General features: G+C 50.6%; 1 protein-coding gene across 15 annotated transcripts in view; it reads right to left on the bottom strand.

The window, feature by feature from the left end:
• FGD2 (FYVE, RhoGEF and PH domain containing 2) overlaps window positions 1-20,928 on the bottom strand; it is a 58,328-nt gene extending 37,400 nt beyond the window's left edge. For 4 of the 15 annotated variants that reach the window (XM_073810789.1, XM_073810784.1, XM_073810787.1 and 1 more), the window contains exons 1-4: window positions 20,821-20,923; window positions 16,846-17,090; window positions 2,351-2,617; window positions 693-773 (exon numbers count right to left, since the gene is read on the bottom strand). In XM_073810789.1, the coding sequence (XP_073666890.1) occupies window positions 693-773; window positions 2,351-2,617; window positions 16,846-16,944 (447 nt within the window). In that variant the 5' untranslated portion in view covers window positions 16,945-17,090; window positions 20,821-20,923. Of the gene's footprint in view, window positions 1-692; window positions 774-2,350; window positions 2,618-5,563; window positions 5,665-16,845; window positions 17,091-20,820 lie in introns of all 15 variants that reach the window. The other 11 variants (XM_073810791.1, XM_033864339.2, XM_033864337.2 and 8 more) reach the window with 8 other exon arrangements.
• Between the last annotated feature and the right edge of the window lie 5 nt (window positions 20,929-20,933).

Below are 20,933 nucleotides of genomic sequence, written 5' to 3' on the forward strand. Positions count from 1 at the left end.
TGGGTCACTGGGCCTGTGGCAGAGAAGGACCTCCACCCCCAACACAGCCCAGGGGGAGACAAGCACAGTCCCAGGGGCTTTGGGGTCCCTCCCCAGCTTGCTGAATGCTTCCACCTCCTTAATCTCCCATCAATCTCACAAAAACCCTGGGAAGAGAGAGAAGCAGGGAAGATTGTATTCCGGCCACTTCACAGATGCGCAAACCAAGGCCTAGAGACACAGGGACTTGGCCAAAGGCTGGCAGCTGATGAATGTCAGAAATGGGCCTATCTTGTGTCTGTCAAGTCTTGGACTTCGCCAGGCTCAAGATCCCACTGCTGATGTTCAGTGATTTAACCCTCTCGCCTTAGGGCTCCTTAAGAAAGTGTGAAGGGCTAACAGTGGTGAGGATGTTGGGAGTTGGAATGACAGATGAGGATGCTGTGTGGGGCCTGGAAGGACTGGCTGGTGTGTTCTCCACTCCTGTGAGACCAGCCCAGGCACTAACAGTGGAACCAGGAGTGAGGCTAATGAGCTAAATCCCGATTTCTGCCTGAACTCCAGCCAATGGAGTTAAAAAGACTAAGGCTTCCTAGGATCAAACCCCGAGGTCCTAACTCTCAGCTCTTGTGAGGTGGGTCAGAAGGGAGAGCAGGGGTGAGGTGAGGACACCCAGGTGCTGGGGCTCAGGAGCGGGCGTCCTGGCCACTGGCCTGGTCTAGCAGGTGGAGGCGTGCCACATAGGCCTGCTCTGTCTCCAGCAGCTCCTGGACGATCCTCTTCTCCTCAGGCTCCTGCAGGGGAGTTGGGAGGAGAAGGAGAAGGAGAGCTTTGGTCTGCTCTGATGGGAGCAGTATCCAAAGATGCCCCAGTGAAACATACCTCCCAGGATTCATGCCCTCCTGCAGCTCATCTGGGCTGGCGCTGGGATCGATTTAACTGAGAGGATGGGGCAGAGTGAGGCTGCGCCAGTTCTGGGCCTAAGACTTAAGAGGCCTGGAAGCTTCCACCTGTGCTCTGTTGGGAGCCACGAACTACCACATCTGGAGGTCTAGCTGCCCTGATGGAGAGGCCACATGGAGAGGAGAGGCCCTGGGACTACAATGAGAGGGAGCCAGGGGTCCAGCCGTGCCAGCACCCCAGCTCAGGACAGCTTTCCAGCTGTCCCTGCCCAGGCACCAGGCTTGGGAGATGAGCTATCTTGGGCATTCCCACCCCAGCCAACATCTGACTGCAGCCACTTGAGAGACCCTGTTATGGACTGAATTGTGTCCCCAGATCAATACATTGAAGCCCTAACCTCCAATGTGACTATATTTTGGAAATAGGGCTTTTAGTAATTAAGTTAATTGAGATAGAAGGGTAGAGCCTAATCCACTAAGACTGGTGTCCTTATAAGAAGAGGGAGGGACACCAAGAGAGCATGTGAACAGAGGAAAGGTCGTGTGAGGACATAGTGAGAAGATGGCCATCTACAAGCCAGGAAGGGAGCCTCACCAGAAACCAACCCTGCCAGCACCTTGATCTTGGATGTCCAGTCTGCAGAGCTGTGCGAAAATGCACTTCTGCTGTTTAAGTCACCTAGTCTGTGGTATTTTGCTATGGCATCCTGAGCTAAGACAAACTCCAAGTGAGACCAACAGAAAAACCATCCAATAGCATTCCAATCAACCCACAAAACTGTCAGAAATAATAAACTCCACATTTTGGTCTCCACATTTTGGCGTAGTTTGTTATGCAGCAACTGATAACCAGTATACATAGTATGTACTACTATGATCACCATCCCCATTTTATAAATGAGGAAACAAGCACAAAGGGGTTAAAGAGATTTGCCCCAGGTCACATAGTAAGCAGAAGAGCTGGGACGTGTACCCTGGTAGTCCGGCTCCAGGGTGCACAGCCACGTGCAGCCAAGCTCTTAAATTCCACAGACAAGAAAACTGAAACCCAGAGAAGGGAGGTGACCTGCCCAGGATGAGTCTGAGGGCAGGAATTAGCGCTGACCTCTATTTCTAGTTGGCACTGTTGCCTCCTTCAGTGGGTGAATGGAGGCCGCCCCTGGGAAAGGTACTAGGTTCCAAGTTGTGTGGCCTTGGACAAGTTCCTTAAGCTGTCTGAGTTTCAATTTCCATGCCTAAAAGACTCCTATAGTGAGGGGTATGAGAAATAATGCCAGCAGCGGGGCACATAGTAGACACTTAATCAAAGGCCGTTAAGGGTGGGGTGGGTGTGAATCTAGCTTTCAGCTGATCTCTGGTCACACAAGACCCCACCTGGGGAAGTGCTGGCTCTGGCTGGGAGAGAATGTGTGGGAAGGAGGTCAGTGGAGGGGCCCCCACCCAGCTCCCCACTTCTACCCCTCGGGCACCTGTGTCCCTGGGCCGGGGCAGGTCCTAGCCTGGCAAGATTTCCTCCAGTCCCTGCTGGACAGCTTGTTCTTCAGGGAGCTCAGATACCTCCTGCTGACCGTCCTGGGCCCGGAGTCCACGGCCTCCTCCACGGTGGGCTTATCCCATGGCCCTGTGGGTGAAGGAGGCCTGCACCCAGGGTGGTGATGCCCAGCCTCCAGGCCGTGGACTCTGGGTGCTGCTCCCGGGGTCCTGAGGAGAAGACAGCAGACCTGAGGGTTTCCAGCCTGTAGAGTAGGGAGAAGAATAGCACCTCTCTGGTGGGGATTTGGGGGCAATTAATGCAAATCACAGATGTTCACTGGCCTCTGAGTACCTGGTGCACAGGAAGAACTCACTGAGACTTCTACTTCCCTCCCCAACACCTCTCTTGGAGGGAACTCCAGTCTTCAAAATGAGTCAGTGTAGACTGTGTCTTGTTTTCCGGGGAACAACACACTTCCTTGTTTAAAATGCAGCTAGGAACCCTTCTTTTTGCACATAGAGGGTTTTAAGTGCCCTCCCAGATCACCTCGCCTGTGGACCTCACCCCTGGTTTTAAGTCTCTGTAAGCAGGAAATCCCCTAAAATCCTAGTAACTGATATATCGAGGGAAGGTGGGAGCCATGGAACACTCTAAAGGGAGGGCAGAGCTGATAAAGCTGGGGCTTTTCAGTGTGAGCTATGCCCTCCACACCTCTAGTGGTGGGAAAAGCCAGCCTGGGATCAGTTTCCCTCTCCCTCCAGGGATGAGCTTTTGTAGTGTGGCTTTGTTATCCTACCTATTGGATTTGTAGGCCAGTTAAGTTCTTTAGATAACAGAGGCCACCATCAAGGAATATATCCAACGACTTGGGCTGGGACCCATTCCCTTTGGTGTGGAAGGGCTTGTGGTGACAGCACAGGGTGGGCACCCTTATAAGAAAGGCAGGCTGGGGAATGGAGGACCAGACAGGTACAAAATCTTCAAAACTCTGTGAGAAAGTTTCTCATTACCCCTATTCTGCAGCTAGGAAAAGAGAGGATCTTGCAGCAAGAGGGGGGCAGAGGTGGAATTCAGATCAGGCAGGCTGGCTCCCGAGCCTGAGCCTTAAACTGCCCCTCCGCATGTGAGTCAAGGAGAAACGGGTACAGAGAGTCAACATGACCTGCCCCACATCACACCCTGGTTGGTGGCAGAGAGAGGATTGGGACCCAGTCCCCCATGGCTCCTCTCTGGCACCCCAGTGCACCACGGTTCCTCAGCGCACTGGTCTGGTCTGCAGCTAACGGAATTAGCTGAGTCTCAGGCTTTCTGTTCTACATTTGGTTTCAGCTTCTGCATTTCTCCCCAAGTGCCCAGGCCAGCTTCTGTTTCCTCTTCACCCCTCAGTTTCAGATCAGTTAAGGCACTGAAAGGAAGTGCCTCACAAGAAAGCTCAGGCCAAGGCAGCTGGCATGGGTCCCCTCACACAGTAAGAGGTGACTCTCATCCTCCCGACAAGACCTCCTCTGACCCCAAATGTTCTGAGGGCTGCCTCCTCCTGCTAGAAGTGCTGCCTAGGCAGAGCACACATGCTGAGGGTCTCCACCGGGCACGCCTGGCATGTTGAGTGGGGTGGTGGTCCAGGAAGGTGCTGCCTAGAGCTGTCCTCGGTGCTGAACGGAACGTGCCCGGCAAAGCCCTCTGGGAGAGGCAGGGTCAGGTCACCAGCTCAGGAAGCTGAACTGCCCTTCTAGGTCCACGTCTATGCTGCCTCCACCATGAAGCCCACAGGAGGCTTTGCCTGCTCTGAGTACACTCAGCAGAGCGTCAAGGCCCCTCCCAGGATATCTATTGTCCATGACCTGGCATCATGGTCATTCCATGAGCTTAGCACCAAAGACAGAAGTCCTCCGGGCAGGGATCATTCTTTAGGCTCCTGCATCTGATACAGTTCCTGTGCGATGCTGTGCTGTGCCACCCACACCCCCTCAGCACTGAGGCACTCTTCCCCTAGCTTCTGGTGGTATGGTGGCTGACAGGTTATTGACTGGGTCCCTCCCTGGGAATTGCCCTCTCCGGAAGAGAGCTACCTCATCTAAGGTCAAGTCCACATCCAATGACTAGTCCATGTGAGGGTACAAGACCTAGCCCTTTGCCTCATCTGGAACAGCCTGAAAGGCCTCCAGCTCCAGAGCTCTCTGGGACAGGCTGCAGCCTCTGTGGCAAGTGCTCGGCAGTTCAACCTCTCCCTGTGCCCAAAGCTGCCTCCCTCACCCACACAGGTATTGTTCCCAAAAGCCTCCCCAGCAAATTTCCTGAAGCAAATCTCTACCCCGGAGTCTATTTCCAGAGAACCCTACTTACAACAGTCACAATCCCTAACACAGTCCTGGGCTTAAGAAATGCCTGCAGAATGGATTAATGTCACATACAGACACACAGTGACCTCTACACATCCGCTTCAGGCTTTTCCCTTCAGACGGAAGCCCCTGCATTGCTCCTTGCCCATGAACTTAAAGCACTTAAAGCCTCCCCACCTCTCTGTGCCTCCCCTTTCTCATCTGTAAGATGGGTATAGAGATGGAACCTACCCCTAATAGGCTGTTAGATGATTAAATGAAATAAGTAGCAAACGCACTTAGAACAGTACCCTATAGGTAGGCTGACCACATATCCCAGTTTGCCTGTGACAGTCTCAACCTTTCCTATTGTTCCCTCCCTCCCACCAAAAAAATTTAATGGCATTCAGTTTCCATTGTGTCCTGGTCTGAATGATAAATTGTATGGTTATCCTACTCATAGGGAGTAAGCACTTGATAAGTATTAGCTATTATTTCTGCTGGAGAGACAACGGGTGGAGTTCTGCAGCCCAAACACGGCATCTGGTCCACCCACGCTCACTCATAATTACACACACGTCTGGACTCTCCCCAACACATCAACACACATGCTCTCACCCCTGCGCAGGCCTGGTGCCCCAACAACACTCTCCCATGCTCTAAGAACCCACGGCCGAGGGACATGGGCACTGCCCAGACAGGAGGAGGTGTGCAGGACAGGGCCCAGAGAGAGAACTGCTCACTGTGAGGGTCCAAGGTGGCCCCAGCCCTGCTCCTTAGCCTAGAGACTGGGAGGGTCTGGGCTGCCCAAGGGCCAGGGGTGGGCAGAGGAGCTCGAGGGAGACTGCCAGTTGGCCAAGGTGACCCTTCCCACCTCCACTACCCCGTACCTGCTATTCTCAAACGCAGTCGCCAGACTGGACACAGATGACAGCTTCTCCTTACTCGCCCCCTCCATCCTGCAGGCCTCCAAGGTGGTCCTCAGCTACCCCTGAAGCAGGGAGAGAGGTCTCCAACCAGCACACTCAGCCACCCCCACCTGGGGTCACAGGTGTGCTAAGGCATCCTGGAGTCCCGTTTTTCCTGAGGCCTCAGCAGGCCTGCTCCCTGCTTCAGAGTGAGGAAAGAGGAAGTGGTCCCAGAGCCACAGCCTTGAAGGGGAAAGGCGGGCGCTCCCTACAGAGGGAGGAGCCTGCTTGGGCCCCACCCCATCCCCACGGGGCCTGACCTTTCACTCCTATAGACCCCCTGTTCCAGAAGCCACCCCAAGAGGGCAACAGGGGCCTAGAGGGAGTTTCTGGAACTGGGCTCTTGGCCTGAGACACTCACCACTCTGGCCAACCACACCTTCTCACAAGGTCCAGTGGATTTTATTTGGTCCTTTCTCTACAACTTCTTTTCTGCATCTGACCCTGCTCACCACTGTAAGAAAACAGCTTTTTAAATTAAAAATAAATCACAAACCTATTAGGGGCTGGCAGAGAAGAGTAATATGGTGTTCCCACCTCCCCACTGGGGTTCTCTCATTTTAATAACTGATGTCTCCACCTTCTTGCCCCAAGGGAAGGCAACTTCCTCCCTGAAACTCTGATGATAATAATAACTAACACAAACTCTTTTCAGTGGTTTAGAAATATTTTCTCATTTAATACCACAGCAACCTTATGGGGTGGGCCCTATTACGATCCCCATTTTACAGAAGAAAAAACTGAGGATCAGAGGGTTTAAGTAACTTGCCCAAAGTCACCTAGTAAGAACGCAAAAAGAAGTCAGATTTCTAAAGCGAAGGTCAGTTTCCTACAATTCCAGCAAAGATTTGGTTGGGAGCCTGGATGGTCACATTCTTGATGCTCCATCCTCAGGCTTCCCTATTCCTAGCACACTGGGTGGTCTCTGCCTGATGCCTCCTTTTACCACTTGGTCTCCCAGCACTTCCAGAACAATGATAACTGCTTCTGTTCCCCTTATTCAAGCTTCACAGGCCCTTCAGGGCTCTCCCACTGGGTTCTGGTCTCGCTTGCCCTGAGCCGGGGCCCTCCATTGAGACTGGTCTTTGTCCTGGAGGGTAGGGACTGAGCCTCAGTCATCTTGGTACCCGAAGCACCTGGCACAGCTTCACGCTCCAGTGCCTGTGAAATACTGGGGCCTCACACACCCAAAAGCCTCACTCCCTCAGAGCTCTGCCTGAGCAATTTCTTCTAGCAGATGCCTGGCTTCTCCCCCCAACCCTAAATCACAATAATCCTCCTCACTTTTTGTTTATACTTTTTGTTATGGAGAATTTAGAACATATGCAAAAGTAGAATAATACGATGCACCCCCATGAACTCATGACCCAGACCCAACAAACAACCATCAGCTCATGGTCAGCCCGGCTCCATCTATAGTCACATTCACTTCCCCTTCCCAGACCATTCTGAAGCAAATCAGATGATTTCACCCACAAATATTTTGGTGCATATCTAAAAAATAAGGAGGCTTCCCTCGTGGCACAGTGGTTAAGAATCCGCCTGCCAATGCAGGGGACATGGGTTCGAGCCCTGGTCCAGGAAGATCCCACATGCCGCGGAGCAACTAAGTCCGTGCGCCACAACTACTGAGCCTGCGGTCTAGAGCCCACGAGCCACAACTTCTGAAGCCCGCGTGCCTAGAGCCCGTGCTCTGCAACAAGAGAAGCCACCGCAATGAGAAGCCCGCACACCACAACGAAGAGTAGCTCCCGCTTACCGCGACTAAAGAAAGCCCGCGCACGGCAACAAAGACCCAACGCAGCCAAAAATAAAATAAATTAATTAATCAATTAAAAAAATTTTAAATGCACATGCACTTTGATCCAGCGTTCTCATTTCTTCCTGTTGCCTATACAAATATATTTCTTCCTGTGTGCAAAAATGTTAGGTCTACAAAGTATTCAGTGTAGCCTTGGTTATGATAGCACATAAATTGGCAGCAACTTAAAACGTTACATGAATTTACGGTACGTTTATACAGTAGAGCCATTACACAGTATGAAATTTTTTTTTTTTTTTGGCGGTACGTGGGCCTCTCACTGTTGTGGCCTCTCCCGTTGCGGAGCACAGGCTCCGGACGCGCAGGCTCAGCGGCCACGGCTCACGGGCTCAGCCGCTCCATGGCATGTGGGATCTTCCCGGACCAGGGCACGAACGCATGTCCCCTGCATCGGCAGGCGGACTCTCAACCACTGCGCCACCAGGGAAGCCCCACAGTATGAAATTTTATGCACTAATCTGACATGATTTTAAAGATAAAGTAGAAAAAAGAGAAATACGATGCAGAACAACATTATACGCTACCATTTATATTATACAGAAAAAAAAAGGAAGGTAGTTTTGCACATACATTTGTGTGTTGTCTGTAGAATATCTCCAAAAAGATATGATAGGAGCTAGGAAAAAGGACTGCCCTCCTGAGTGTAAACTGGAGGCTGGGATGGAAAGGAGACCCAATGCAGCCAAAAATAAATAAATAAAAAATAAGGAAATATATATACTCCTGTGTGCAAAAATGTACACATAATGTACATATAATGTACTGTGTACATATCACAGTACATATAACGCCAATATTATTCTATACATGCATACATATATATTTTTTACATGTTATATACATGTATGTGTATATATGTGAAACACTTTACCATTATCATACCCCAAGAGATATTTAGCAGTAATTCCTCAATATAATCAAATACCCAGTCAGCAAAGTGCCAATGCTTCATAAATGTCATCTGCTATGAACTGAACTGTGTCCCTCCGAATTCACATATTGAAGCCCTAATCTCCATTGTGGCTGAATTTGGAAAGAGGGCCTTTAGGAGGTAATTAAGGCTAAATGAGGTCATGAGAGTGAGGCCCTAATCTGATAGGGTTGGTGGCCTTATAAGACGGGCAAGAGATCTCTCTCTCCACACCACCCCCCAACACACACCCCTGCACACTCCAAGGAACGGGCACCTGAGACTAAGTGGCCGTCTACAAGCTAGGAAGAGAGTCCTCACCAGAAACAGAACCTGCCACACCTTGATCAGGGACTTCAAGCCTCCAGAACTGTGAGAAATAAATTTCTGTTGTTTTTAAGCTTCCCAGTCTATGGTATTTTGTTATGGCAGCCTGAGCAGACTAACCGATCACCATTTTTTTAAAAAATCAGGATCCAAATAAGGTCCACATGTTACAATGGGCTGTTCTGTCTATTAACTCAGTTTTCATCCACAGGTTCAACTTGTTCTTTGTTTTCCCACACAACATGGCTATGAGGACACTGGGTTCCTGGCCCTACAGGTCTCACAGTCTGCTGACTGCAGAGCTGGCCCCTGGATTTCCTGTCAATGTGATTAGATCTAGGGGCTTGATCGGATTCGTCTTTAAATGCCACTTCTTCCTGGATTCTTCCCAAGTCTGGGGAGACCACCCTCCTTCGTGCTCCTCTCTCCTCCACTGCAGGGCCCAGTTTCCTCCTCTGCCTCCCACCAGACTGTACGCTAGCTCCCGGCTTGCAGGGCCCAGGTGCCCATGCTTCCTGGCTGGTCCCCAGCCAAGCCCAGTGTCCTGCACCCAGTGGGGCCTCAGAAGGCATGCAGGATGGACAAACATCACACCCTGAGCCCAGAGACTTATCTCACCCCTCAGCTGCCAGCGCCTTGGGCTTCCAGAGCAGCATCTGGACCTGCCCCTCACAGAGGTGGGGGAGAGTGGGTAGGGGCACCAGCAGGAGGCCACACTAAATGCCCAACTCCAAACATGGCACAGGCACCATCAGAGCTACATCTGCCCAAGAAGGAGGGCCAAGATGCCCACACCCAAAAAATGTCTTCCAGGGCTCTGCTTCCCTGGTCCTCCCACCTCCCTGACCTCGGCCCTCACAGTTCTGCCAGCCCTTCTGCCTGACTTGCTTCTCGCCTGTAGGCACCACCCAAGGCTCAGCTTCTGGTTCCCTCATTTACACACAGCCTCTTCCACTCAATTCAGAATCTATCTCAGGGTTCCACAGGCATCTCTTCCTGTCTCCCACCCCAACCTGAATATGCCCAACACCTTCAGGACATCACCAGGGGCATGTCCCACCTTCGCTTCCAACTCAACACACAGTCTCGAAAATCAGCACTGTTATCCCACAGAAGGAATCCCAAATTCCCTGGAGTGCTGCCAAGACCCCCTGGTTTGGCTCTGATCAACTTCCCAGCCATTTCTTCCTTATACACATGTAGGTCTGGGTTGGGACCTTGAGTGGTAGCTCTGGGCTGTGTCAGCTGAGCTAAGCTGAACCACAGTTCCAGAATTCCCTTTCCTGCAAGCTGACCATGGTGGCAGGGGCGGACGCAGCAGCCGTGCTTGCTCCTGTGTGGTTGGTGCAGGGCTCCTGCGGTGTTGCAGTTCACGCGTATTGATGCAGATCTGTGGGTTCTCTGCCGACCTCCTTCAGCTTGTCTAGTCCTAGGCCGGGTATGTGTTTAGCTCCAGGACAAAGGGTGCCAACTTCTTCTGCAGGTCACTTGTGTCACCGAAGTTGTCTCGGCGTGGCTGCCTGTTCATCCTCCAGAGTCCCAGCCCTTCCTCAATGGTTCAGTTCCTTCTTGTTCTCCCCAATTTCACATCCATCTTCCCTTCCTCACTGCCTGCCATGAGGATTTTAGACTCAGAAGCATCAGTTCTTTAAGTAGCTGCCCCATTGCATAAGGTCAAATCCCATATTCTGTATCACTTCTGGTTGTTCTGCTTCTCTCATCAAATCTGACCTAAACTCCTTGGGCCAGTAACTGAACTTCACTTTCTTCATCTGTGAAATGGGGATAATTACAGTGCCAATCTCCTATGGTTGTTGTGAAGATTAAATAATACCATGTGTAAGGGTTTAGAGTAAGGCCTGGTACAGAGAAGGTGCTCAGTGAATGTTATTCCTGACAGAAGACCTTTTCTATGGCTCCCCTGCACCCCCCCACCCCGACCAATCAGTTCCTTTTGCCTGGAATGTCTCCACCCTGTCAACAGCTTATTTACTTCCTCCAGGAAGCCTTCCTTGATATCTACCGTTGGCATTCCTTTCCCTCCTCAGAGACCTGGTGTTCTTCTCTGTTTACTTGGATCTCTTCTGCCCCATTCATTAAGTCATGCATTCAGTTGGCAAGTATTTCTTGAGCATCTACTATGTGTCAGCCCTATGGTAGAGGTTATGGATTAAACACTGTCCCCTGCCCCTTAGCTAATAGTCTAAGGAGGAAGATGGGCCTGTTAACAACTGAAATACAATGTGGGAAATGCTTTGAACAGGGAAGCTGTGAACACCCAAAGAAGGGGCACTGAAGTCTGCAGAGAGCAGAGGGTGCTATCAAGGAAGGCTTCCTAGCAGAGGCAGCCTGAAGGATGAAGGATGAGTAAACTCTCCAGGTTGAGAAGGTGGGAAAAGGCATTCAAAGCAGAAGGAAGTGGTGTGGGCTTGAGAGACCAGGGAGAGACTAGGAATAAGGGCAGGGAGTCCAGCACATTGGAGTGTCTAGGGACTGGGGAATGGCAGGACATGGGCTGAGGGGGCCCCAGGAGCCTGTCCCTGGCAGGCTTTGTCTGCTGAGCTGAGGTGCTTTCACATGAACTGAATTTTATTTATGCAGAGTAGGCCCTGATTCAATGGTCGTGAACACATCTCTCTCTGAGTGGAGGCGTCCATTTCAGGGCTTTTGGGGTCCTTGGCATAGATAAGCCTCATGCTTTCTCTTCTCTTAGTTCTGCTTTCAAGCCTTAAGGAGGATGGAAGAGCTCAGTTCCTGCAGCCCAGACAGAGGGAAAGAGGGAGGGATGCCCAAGCATGAACTGTAGGGCTGGGCAGTCACATGGCAGACAAGCTGGCTGGCTGGCAAGAAAGCTCTGCCCTGGGATGCAAATGGGGCTCTGTGTGCAGACTAGGGGCACCCAAAGGGCCTCTCACTGGCAGCCCTGGGGCAGCAGAGGGCATTTGGGGGCTGCCAGGGAGGAAATGTCAACATTTGGGACCTGGATGTTTTGTGTGTGTGTGTGTGTGTGTGTGTGTGTGTGTGTGAGAGAGAGAGAGAGAGAGAGAGAGAGAGAGAGAGAGAGAGAGAGAGAGAGAGAGAGAGAGAGAGAGAGAGAGAGACATATGTGTGATCTCCAGGGGTGTGTGAGGGTGTGGCTTTTTCAGGGGAGAGTGAGGACTCCCCAGAGGAGCAGGTATCCCCAGTGAGCCAAGGCCCAGAGAGGACAGGCTGGCTTGTTCCCTGGGACCCCCTTGCCCCCAACCTGGCGTGCAGCCTCAGCCTAACATAGCACCTGCCAAGAACTTAATGGCCTGTGACAGACAGGCCTGTGAGTGAGGGATGACACAGATCCAGGGGAGATGCCGGCAGCTGGCTGAAACCTGCTCCAGTGTCTGGTGCAGCCCTTGCCGCTCCTCCCCTCGCAGCCTCCCCCTCCCCCTCAGTCTTCTAGCCCCTAGGAGGCTCGAGGCTTGGGGAGGCCCTGACCAGGTTGGGGGTGTGGGCTGTCTGGGTCGTCATGCGATGAGCAGAGGCCACACCACCAGTGCCAGTGGAGGGGTGGGCTTTCCTCAGCAGTCCCTGGCTTGGAGGAGGAGAGATGAAAAAAGCTCGCCTCCCTCATAGACTAGTCTCCTCTGTCCCCTCCTCCAAACAGCCAGCATTTTCCCGTTCAGTCCCTCTGGCATTTATCTTCCTATCTTCTGGGAGAGCTTGGTGCTGCCGGCTGCCCATCAGCAGGCCTGGATGCCAGGCTCAGGCAGCCCTGCTTCCTGCTGTTCACCTTCCCAGGAAGCTTCCCGTATTTCCCCTTCTGTGTGCCCCCTGCCCCTTTGTGCTCTGGGTGTTCCTAATTTGTACTGTCAGTCCGTGCGGTGTGATTATTCAGAGCCCATTAGCGCTTTGAGGAACACAGGGTGGCAAAATCAACCTCCCTCCACGTGAGCCAGGGGAAGGTCCGTTCTAGGGGTGCAGAGGCCTGAAAGACAAGACAGCAAACGTTATCAGTCCTGACGTGGGTGGCCAGGAGGACGTCAGTGAGGAACATAAACAACTCTTTCTTCTTCTTCGGCGTGTGAATGATCTAGTTTCAGACTTGGTACTCTCAGGGATTGGGCCAGCCTTGCGGCAGGCCCTGGCCCCGTCCTGCTATTCAAGAAGGCCTCAAGGTCACCAGAAGCTGGCCTCAGGTGGTACCTAGGGTGGTGTCCTGGGAAAGCCGGAATGAGGAGCCAGCCAGGTGGGTGAAGCAGCAGCAGGGCTGGCCTAACAGGGAACACACAGGAGGCCGAGCTACGCCCACACCCCCGGAACGGGGACCGGGCAGGGAGGCGCCAGATGGGAGCCAGCAAGGGAAGGCCCAAGCCCAGGAATGGTGCTAGGCGGCGGCTTCTCAGAGCACACGGCCAGCAGGTGGGGCCTCACACCCTAGGTCAGGCTCCTTTTATCTTCAAACAGCTGTGGGCCTTTCTTGAGGCCTGCTGGAGAAACATGAGCGGCTTGGAGAGAATCGACAGGTTTCGAGTGGAGAAAGAACAGATTGTTTCCGCACAGCCAGCTGCCCTGCCCACCGGTGACCTTTCTCCCATGAGCACTTCCCCGCCTGAGCTACTGCTGCCCATCTCCCCACACGCCAGCAGGAGTTATTCTCCACTCGCCGGAGATCCACCATCAGCGCATCTTCTCTGTCGCAGAGCTCCTCTTTTGCATACTTCTGGGAGAACTGTTACATAACGAACCACTAAAATCCATTGCTCCCATCAAAGAGCTGCATGATTCCTTCTTTCTTCCCACCAGGATTCTCTCTTCATTCTTTCCTTTCAGCAAACAGCCCCAGTGCTAGGAACGTGAGGGAATGTGACAAATGACACTCTTAAAATCGTGCCAGAGGCTGTAGACTTTACAAGACCCTGAGGGGACAGGACCTTGGCTTATGTGTCTCTGTGTCCCAGAAGTTAGCACAGTGCCTGCCACATAGCAGCCCTCCACAAATCTTTCCTGAATAGGGAGTAGGACACTCTGAGCATGTAGGAAGGGGTCGTGGAAGAGTGTAGGGTTCTCTTTCCTCCATCGTCTGCCCTCCACCTTGACCAGGTTCCAACAAGCCCCAGCCCTATCCCGCCTCCTCCCCCAAGCCCCAGCCCCTCAGGGTGACACATACATACACCCTGCAGTTTTCCACCCATCTCAGAGTTCAGTGACCCCCCCATCACAGTCCCAGTCCCCCATAGGGCAAATCAGAAAGAAAGCTGACTGAATGTCCGTGACTCTAGCCTCAGTTTCCCCACACTTTTCAAGGGCCACCTTTGTCTGGTCTACATTAGGGATCTCTCCAATTTATGTGTCATTGGGTGTCATAGCCAAGTCCACAGACAATGGCCTACAAGGCCCAACTCCCTGACCTCAATTCCACCACTATCCCCCCCTCACTCTGCTCTAGGGACTTGACCTCCTCTCTGCCCTCCAACCTACCAGACAAACTCTCAGCTCAGGGTCTTTGCATGTGCCATTCCTTCGATCTAGAACTCTCTTCTGCCATATACCCACCTGGCTCACCCTCTCGCCTCCTTTAAATCTTTGCTTAAGTGTTAGCTTCTCACCAAGGGCTTTCCTCACCCCTATATACTCCCCAAATTGTAATACCACTACATATTTCCAGTCCCCCTCCTCTGCTTTATTTTTCTCACTTGTCTCTTTCTCATATACTGATTTCTTTATTATGTTTATTGTCTCCCCCATTAGAATGCCAGCTCCATGAAGCAGGCATTTTTGTCTATTTTGCTTACTGCTATATCCCCAGTAACTGCAACAATGCTTGGCACATAGTAGGTGCTCAATAAATATTGGTTGAAGGACTCAAGGGGCATTTTTACTTTCTGTCCCTTCTGAACTCTCACAGGGCACCCAGCTTCACTGCGAGCCAAAGTTCATTCTGCCTCTAGTCCCTGCTGGAACCCTGGCCCTAGTCTTCTGAACGAGATGCAACTTCTACCTGGTCCCCAGAAGCGGTGGGGGTGAGCAAGCCACACCTCTCTCACTGTCCTGCCCCTTTCTTATAGGAAAGACTGGGAACTACAACCTGAGGAGGAAAGAGAACTTAAGCTGGATGCTACGTGTGACTCTTCCTTTGGTCCAAGGAAAAAGCACCTTTAACTGGTGCCTTCATTAAAAAAAACAAAAACAAAAACAAAAAATCCAAAAAACATATTGGGATCATCTGTAGAGCTTCCCTAAAACATTTTGATTTCCAGACTCTATCCCCGGAGATTCTTAGTCAACTGTCTAGGCTGAGTTTTTTTTTTTTTTTAAACTCCTTTAGTGATTCTAATGTTCAGTGAGAATTGGGAATCAGGGGTCCAGGCAATGCCCTGGCCAGGTTCTGTTGTCTGTTGGTGTCTCAAGAGCACCCAGAGTGAACGTGAGTACCCTAAGATGCCAAGTCTGGTTCCTCCAACTGGGAGGATTGTAGCTGTGCATGGATATTCTTCAGCTCACCCAGCAGGTTAACAGTCTAAACACACACACACACACACACACACACACACACACACACACACACACACACACACACACACACACTGTTCTACCAGAAACCAAACTAATTCTTAGAGACTACACAATCTAAACCAGGATTTAGAAACTCAAATTCCAACTAGAGCCATGTAGGCAAACCCCTGGTTGCAGCAGGTGTGTTGCTGAGATGCAGAGATGGGTGGAGAACCCATGCCCTTCTCACGGGGGCAGCTTTTATCCTGTTACAACCTGTTCTTGTCAGGAGGGAGTGCAGGCCCTCCGGTACTGGATTTTTTTTTTTTTTAACATCTTTATTGGGGTATAATTGCTTTACAATGGTGTGTTAGTTTCTGCTTTATAACAAAGTGAATCAGTTATATATATACATATGTTCCCATATCTCTTCCCTCTTGCGTCTCCCTGGTACAGGATTTTGCTCTTTGTTCTCCCCAAGAGAATTCAGGAATTTTAAACGAAATAACCCATATTTTCACTTGAAAATCCAAATGCTGCCAGCAGATTGCTAACCCCAGTTATACAGCTGCTGAACTGCTATATCTTGCAAGGCTGACCCCTCTTACAACGGGGTTGTATTTACACGACCACTTGAGAGCAGTGTCCCTTCCTTCCTGCCATCCTTCACGTTCAAGCTAATAGGAAATGGCTGCTCACCTCAGAGCCTCACACCGCTTAACAGCTGCTCCCTCAGCTCCGCCAAGACTCCCCGGAAGCTTTGCAATAAAGGCTTGCCGCAAGGGTGTGCTGGAGCTGGCTCCTACTGGCTTGCGAAAGTCAACTGTACCCATTTCTTCCCAAGTCTGTGCTCAGTGACACCTCACTAGCAGCATGAAATCAGCCATGGTGAGAATATTTACATTACGTGAATCAGCAAGTGCTACGAATCAGGGCTTTTCTTTTCCTAGAAAGCCAGTTATTAAACACTTAGCAGCACACCACTGCACATAAGGATACAGACTCTGCCACAGGCTGATAGGGAAGCAGTGGAGAAGGGAATAGTTTTGTTTTTCTAGGTATGTAAGAATTCACATGAATGTGTGCAATAGACATTTTGACCCTTTAAAACCCTTAGAGACCCACTAAAAGGAAACAAGAATCTTAGTCCTGAAATATTTCTTCCTTAATTAAGGAATAACGGTCTTACAAGAAAATGCCCAGATTTTAAGAGTACAGTTTGGTGAGCTTTTACTAGTGTACCTACTCACATAACTACCACCCTAGTCAAGATGAAGAATGCTTTTATTCCTCCCAGAAAGTTCCTCATGCCTCTTTCCAGTCATTCTTCCATAGGTAACCACTGTTCTGATTTTTATCCCCACAGATTAATTTTGCCTGTTTTACAACTTCATATAAATGGAATCATACAACATGTGCTCTTTTTTGCCTGGACTATTTCACTTAGAATAATGTTTTTGAGACTCACCCATGTCATTGCCCATATCAATAGCTCATGTCTTTTCAGTGCTAAATATTCTTCCACTGAATGAAAAGTCTTGATATCGTCTTAATCCCCAAACTCACCCAGACTTGGGGCAATGGCCCATTAATGTTTGATTTTCACTGCAGGAGAAGAAAATTTCTTCCCACCTCTCAGGATAAACAGACATTGGGCACAAGAGATTTAAATGGACTCACCTTTCTCCACCAAGAGGAGGACGATAGAGCAGAACACCAACCAGGCATTTCATCCTTTCTGACGCTGGGGTGAGTACTGTGCTCACCGTGACACACCATGTCTCCCCAGAGTGTAGAGGCCCCATTTCCCCGTCTTCACTCTTGTAGGCTTCATCCCAAGGCCTTGGGACCTATTGGTCCCTTAGCTGTCTTCCATGTTTCTCCCAGAAGGCTTAGTGATCTCGCATGCCAATACATCTGGTGACCTGCACGATATGCCAGAATTCCTGAGATGATGACAGTTATAATGTACCTTCTTTTAGCCTAATTAGGACAAGAGGTGATTCCTGAGTTAAGGTGAGTATGGGACCCCAGGAATTCAGTACAGACGGAAGGCCAGTGCTCCCCACCCCTACCCCAGGCAAGCAGGTGAACAGAGGCAGCAGCCAGAACGTTCTTGCTCAGAACTAGTCAACAGGGAGCCTGCATCCAGACAAACCCATCTTCTTTATACCAGGATAAATTCTGACACCTGCGCTTCCCCAGGTGAGGCCTGAACTCTCATGCTGGCCTTGGCATCACCTCAAGTTCCTTCCTGACCTGGTTTGTGTGATGTCAACTTAGTTGCAACAATGGGTACTTACTATTTTGTATTCTCTCTTTTCATTGTAACAGTAGTTCCCCACAGGATCCCGGGGACTGGTGATCTATATACCTGGCAATTCTCAACAGTATTCTTTATTTCTTTTTTTTTCTTTTTTCCTGGCTGCACCGCGAGGCTTGCAGGATCTTAGTTCCCCAACCAGGGACTGAACCTGGGCCACGACAGTGAAAGCACCAAGTCCTAACCACTGGATTACCAAGAGTAATATTTCTTGTTAATTCTCTACTGTTTGTTTGATCCTACTTTGGGGCATATGGGTCTTCCTAAAGTTCCCATTCTTTTTTTTAAAATTTTCTTTCTTTATTTTTTTGGCTGCGTTGGGTCTTTGTTGCTGTGCGCGGGGTTTATCTAGTTGTGGTGAGTGGGGGCTACTCTTTGTTGCAGTGCACGGGCTTCTCATTGCGGTGGCTTCTCTTGTTGCAGAGCATGGACTCTAGGCACACGGGCTTCAGTAACTGCGGTACATGGGCTCAGTAGTTGTGGCTCGTGGGCTCTAGAGCACAGGCTCAGTAGCTGTGGCGCGTGGGCTTAGTTGCTCCATGGCATTTGGGATCTTCCTGGACCGGGGCTCAAACCCATGTCCCCTGAATTGGCAGGCGGATTCTTAACTGCTGCGCCACCAGGGAAGCCCCCTAAAGTTTTCATTCTTTTTTTTTTTAATTTATTTTTGGCTGCATTGGATCTTCATTGCTGCGTGCAGGCTTTCTCTAGTTGTGGTGACCGGGGGCTACTCTTCGTTGCGGTGTGCGGTCTTCTCCTTGCAGTGGCTTCTCCTGTTACGGAGCACGGGCTCTAGGTGCGTGGGCTTCAGTAGTTGCAGCAAGTGGGCTCAGTAGTTGCGGCTCGCAGGCTCTAGAGCGCAGGCTTAGTAGTTGTGGCGCACGGGCACAGTTGCTCCGCAGCATGTGGGTTCTTCCCGGACCAGGGATCAAACACGTGTCCCCTGCATTGGCAGGCAGATTCTTAACCACTGTGCCACCAGGGAAGTCCAAGTTTTCATTCTTTAAGTGGTGCTACCATAAATAACTTTGTACAACTGTTAAAAGTATATTTGCTCATTCATTTTCTAGCAAATATTTAGTGGGCTTCTACCACGTGCCAGGCACTGTGCCAACCATGAATAGGATAGTCCCTGGACTCCAAGAACTTACAGTCTAATGAGGAGACTGACAGGAAAGCAGGCAGCCACAGTGCTGCACGGTAAGCCCTGTGAGGAGGCAGTCACAGGGAGGCACTAACCAGCCCAGAGCTAACTGCTTCATAGCTCTGAGTACATACTGCCAGGTTGCTCAGTAGAGGGAATACTGAGCAAGATTTTCTTTCAGTCATTTCAGTGAGTATACTTTTCATTTCTAGATGAGCTATTTGATTCCTTTCCAAATATACCTCTTCTTTTTTCACAATGTCCTTTTCTATTTTTTTCAGCACTTTCTATTCTTTATGTTTGCCTTCATTTGAAAACTACCGTTTTCCCCTTAAAGTTTCTTTCAGATTGCTTATTACATCAAGTTCCCACGAGTATTAATCCTCCTGTTTTGCCCACTTACTCTTGTAATGGAATGTGTTTTTGAGTGGTTTGTAGTATTTTTATCGTGAGGATTTTTTTTTTCTTCCGCTTTTTGTCCCTATGAGCCCTGAGTTGTGGAAACATAGCTACAGGGCAGTTTTGCATTTGCTTCCACTTCATTCCCTAGAGATCTAACAGCTTTAATTGACCTATTTTTAGTTTAATTTCTTGGGCTAAACTGTTCAATTACTTAAAAACAATTCACTGAACATTTACTATATGTATATCACCATAGTTGGTGCAAAGATACAAAACAATGCAACACAATGTAGCTGCTTTACACACAAAAAGTAAGATAACTACTACGTAAGGCAGAGTAAAAAGCCTAATGGTGGACACACTATGGGGTTCAGAAGGAAAAACAGAGAGCCGCAGAAACATGGGGAGGAAAAGCCCAGAGGAGGAGAAGGTTTGTGTGAGGAAGTTTCAGAAGGAAGGTAACTCCACTCTTCCGGGTGGAGTTAGTAAGGCGCTGTAACGTTAGATGAGGCTGTGGATGAAGCTGACTTTAAGGTCCCTGTTAAGGAAGCTAAATCAGAATCCAGGCAAAAGGAAGTCAATTAAAGTGCTCCTGGGGGTGGGAGGTAGGTTTGATGAAAGCTGTGTTTGAAGAGGCAAACACTGTAACATGAAAGGGCTAGGAGGCTTTCCAGTGACTCAGACCAGAACAAACCTGGGTTAGAGAGGCCAGCGTGAGGGAGAGAGCAAGTGAGGAAGGCGGACTGACAGGATTGAGATGTGGAAAGTGTACAGAGTATTTGTTGTCAGGAGTAGCCAGCCGGGAGGTGGCTTTACAGGGGGCGAGGCAGGAAGGGAGGCAGGAAGGGCAGACTTCAAACCCGGATTAAGGGGTCAGAAGGCAGATGTCTGTTCTAAAGAACTTTCTCACAACGAACACAGGATAAATACAGACAAAGGGATCAGGTCACCCATTGCTGTGTCCCTGCCGACTCTTGGGATACTTGCTTTCTTTCCGTTGAAACAGAAACTTTTATTGAGCACCTCCACAACTAGCAGGCTTTAGGTGTTCTTGCAGGGGATGGGCACAGTGACAAACATGAACAGGGCACGTGCTGGAATAAACACCTTGCTCACAGGGCTGCTGAGAGGAACATACTTTAGTTATCTTGCTGCAAAGCACTTCAAAAGGTGGCACAAATAAGTGCGATTTAAGAGCCAGTTATTACTCGTTTTTATTACCTAACGACTAGACTATCGGCGCCTAGCAGAACGCTTGCGTGTGCTCACACTGAAGGACTAAATAAAACCTTCAGACCCAGTGAAGTAAATAGGGCAAAACACATTTTCTAACCATGAGCTCTAAGGCAGGTTGGCGAATGGTCAACTGCAAAGGAGGAGGACCACAACCTTCGAGGTGCAAATGGATTTGGTGTGGTGGGGAGGGCAAAGGGGTGAGACAAGGCTGGCGAGCGCGAAGGGACTCGGCCTGCAGTGGGAAGCCTCGCAGGCAGCGGGGCCCGGGAACAGGGCCGCAAAAAGGCGGGCCCAGAACTGCGGAGAAAACTCCCGAAGCCTGGGTGGGGGATTGGAAGCGCCTCAGACCATATTGGGGGCATCTGGCTTCCAGAACCTACGAGCCCCGCCCCTGCCGCTCTCCGGGGATCCCGGGGGAGCGCCCGGGCCTGCGGCCGCCTTCACAGCCTCCGAACCCACGGCCCGGTCGCCCGCGACCACTGACCCCCGGCTCACACCCCAGCGCTGAGCCAGGACCCGACCCCGCCCGGGGACCGCATCCATCGCTTACCGACCGCCTCGCCTACACTCCTGCACTCCCCCGCGGCCGCGAGTGGTGCGGCCCGGCCCCGCCCCCTGACGCCGCGAGGGGCAGGCGCCCGTCCCGTCACGTGACGGGGGAGT

This window comes from Tursiops truncatus, chromosome 10 (assembly GCF_011762595.2).
Source record: "Tursiops truncatus isolate mTurTru1 chromosome 10, mTurTru1.mat.Y, whole genome shotgun sequence".
Taxonomy (NCBI): Eukaryota; Metazoa; Chordata; class Mammalia; order Artiodactyla; family Delphinidae; genus Tursiops; species Tursiops truncatus.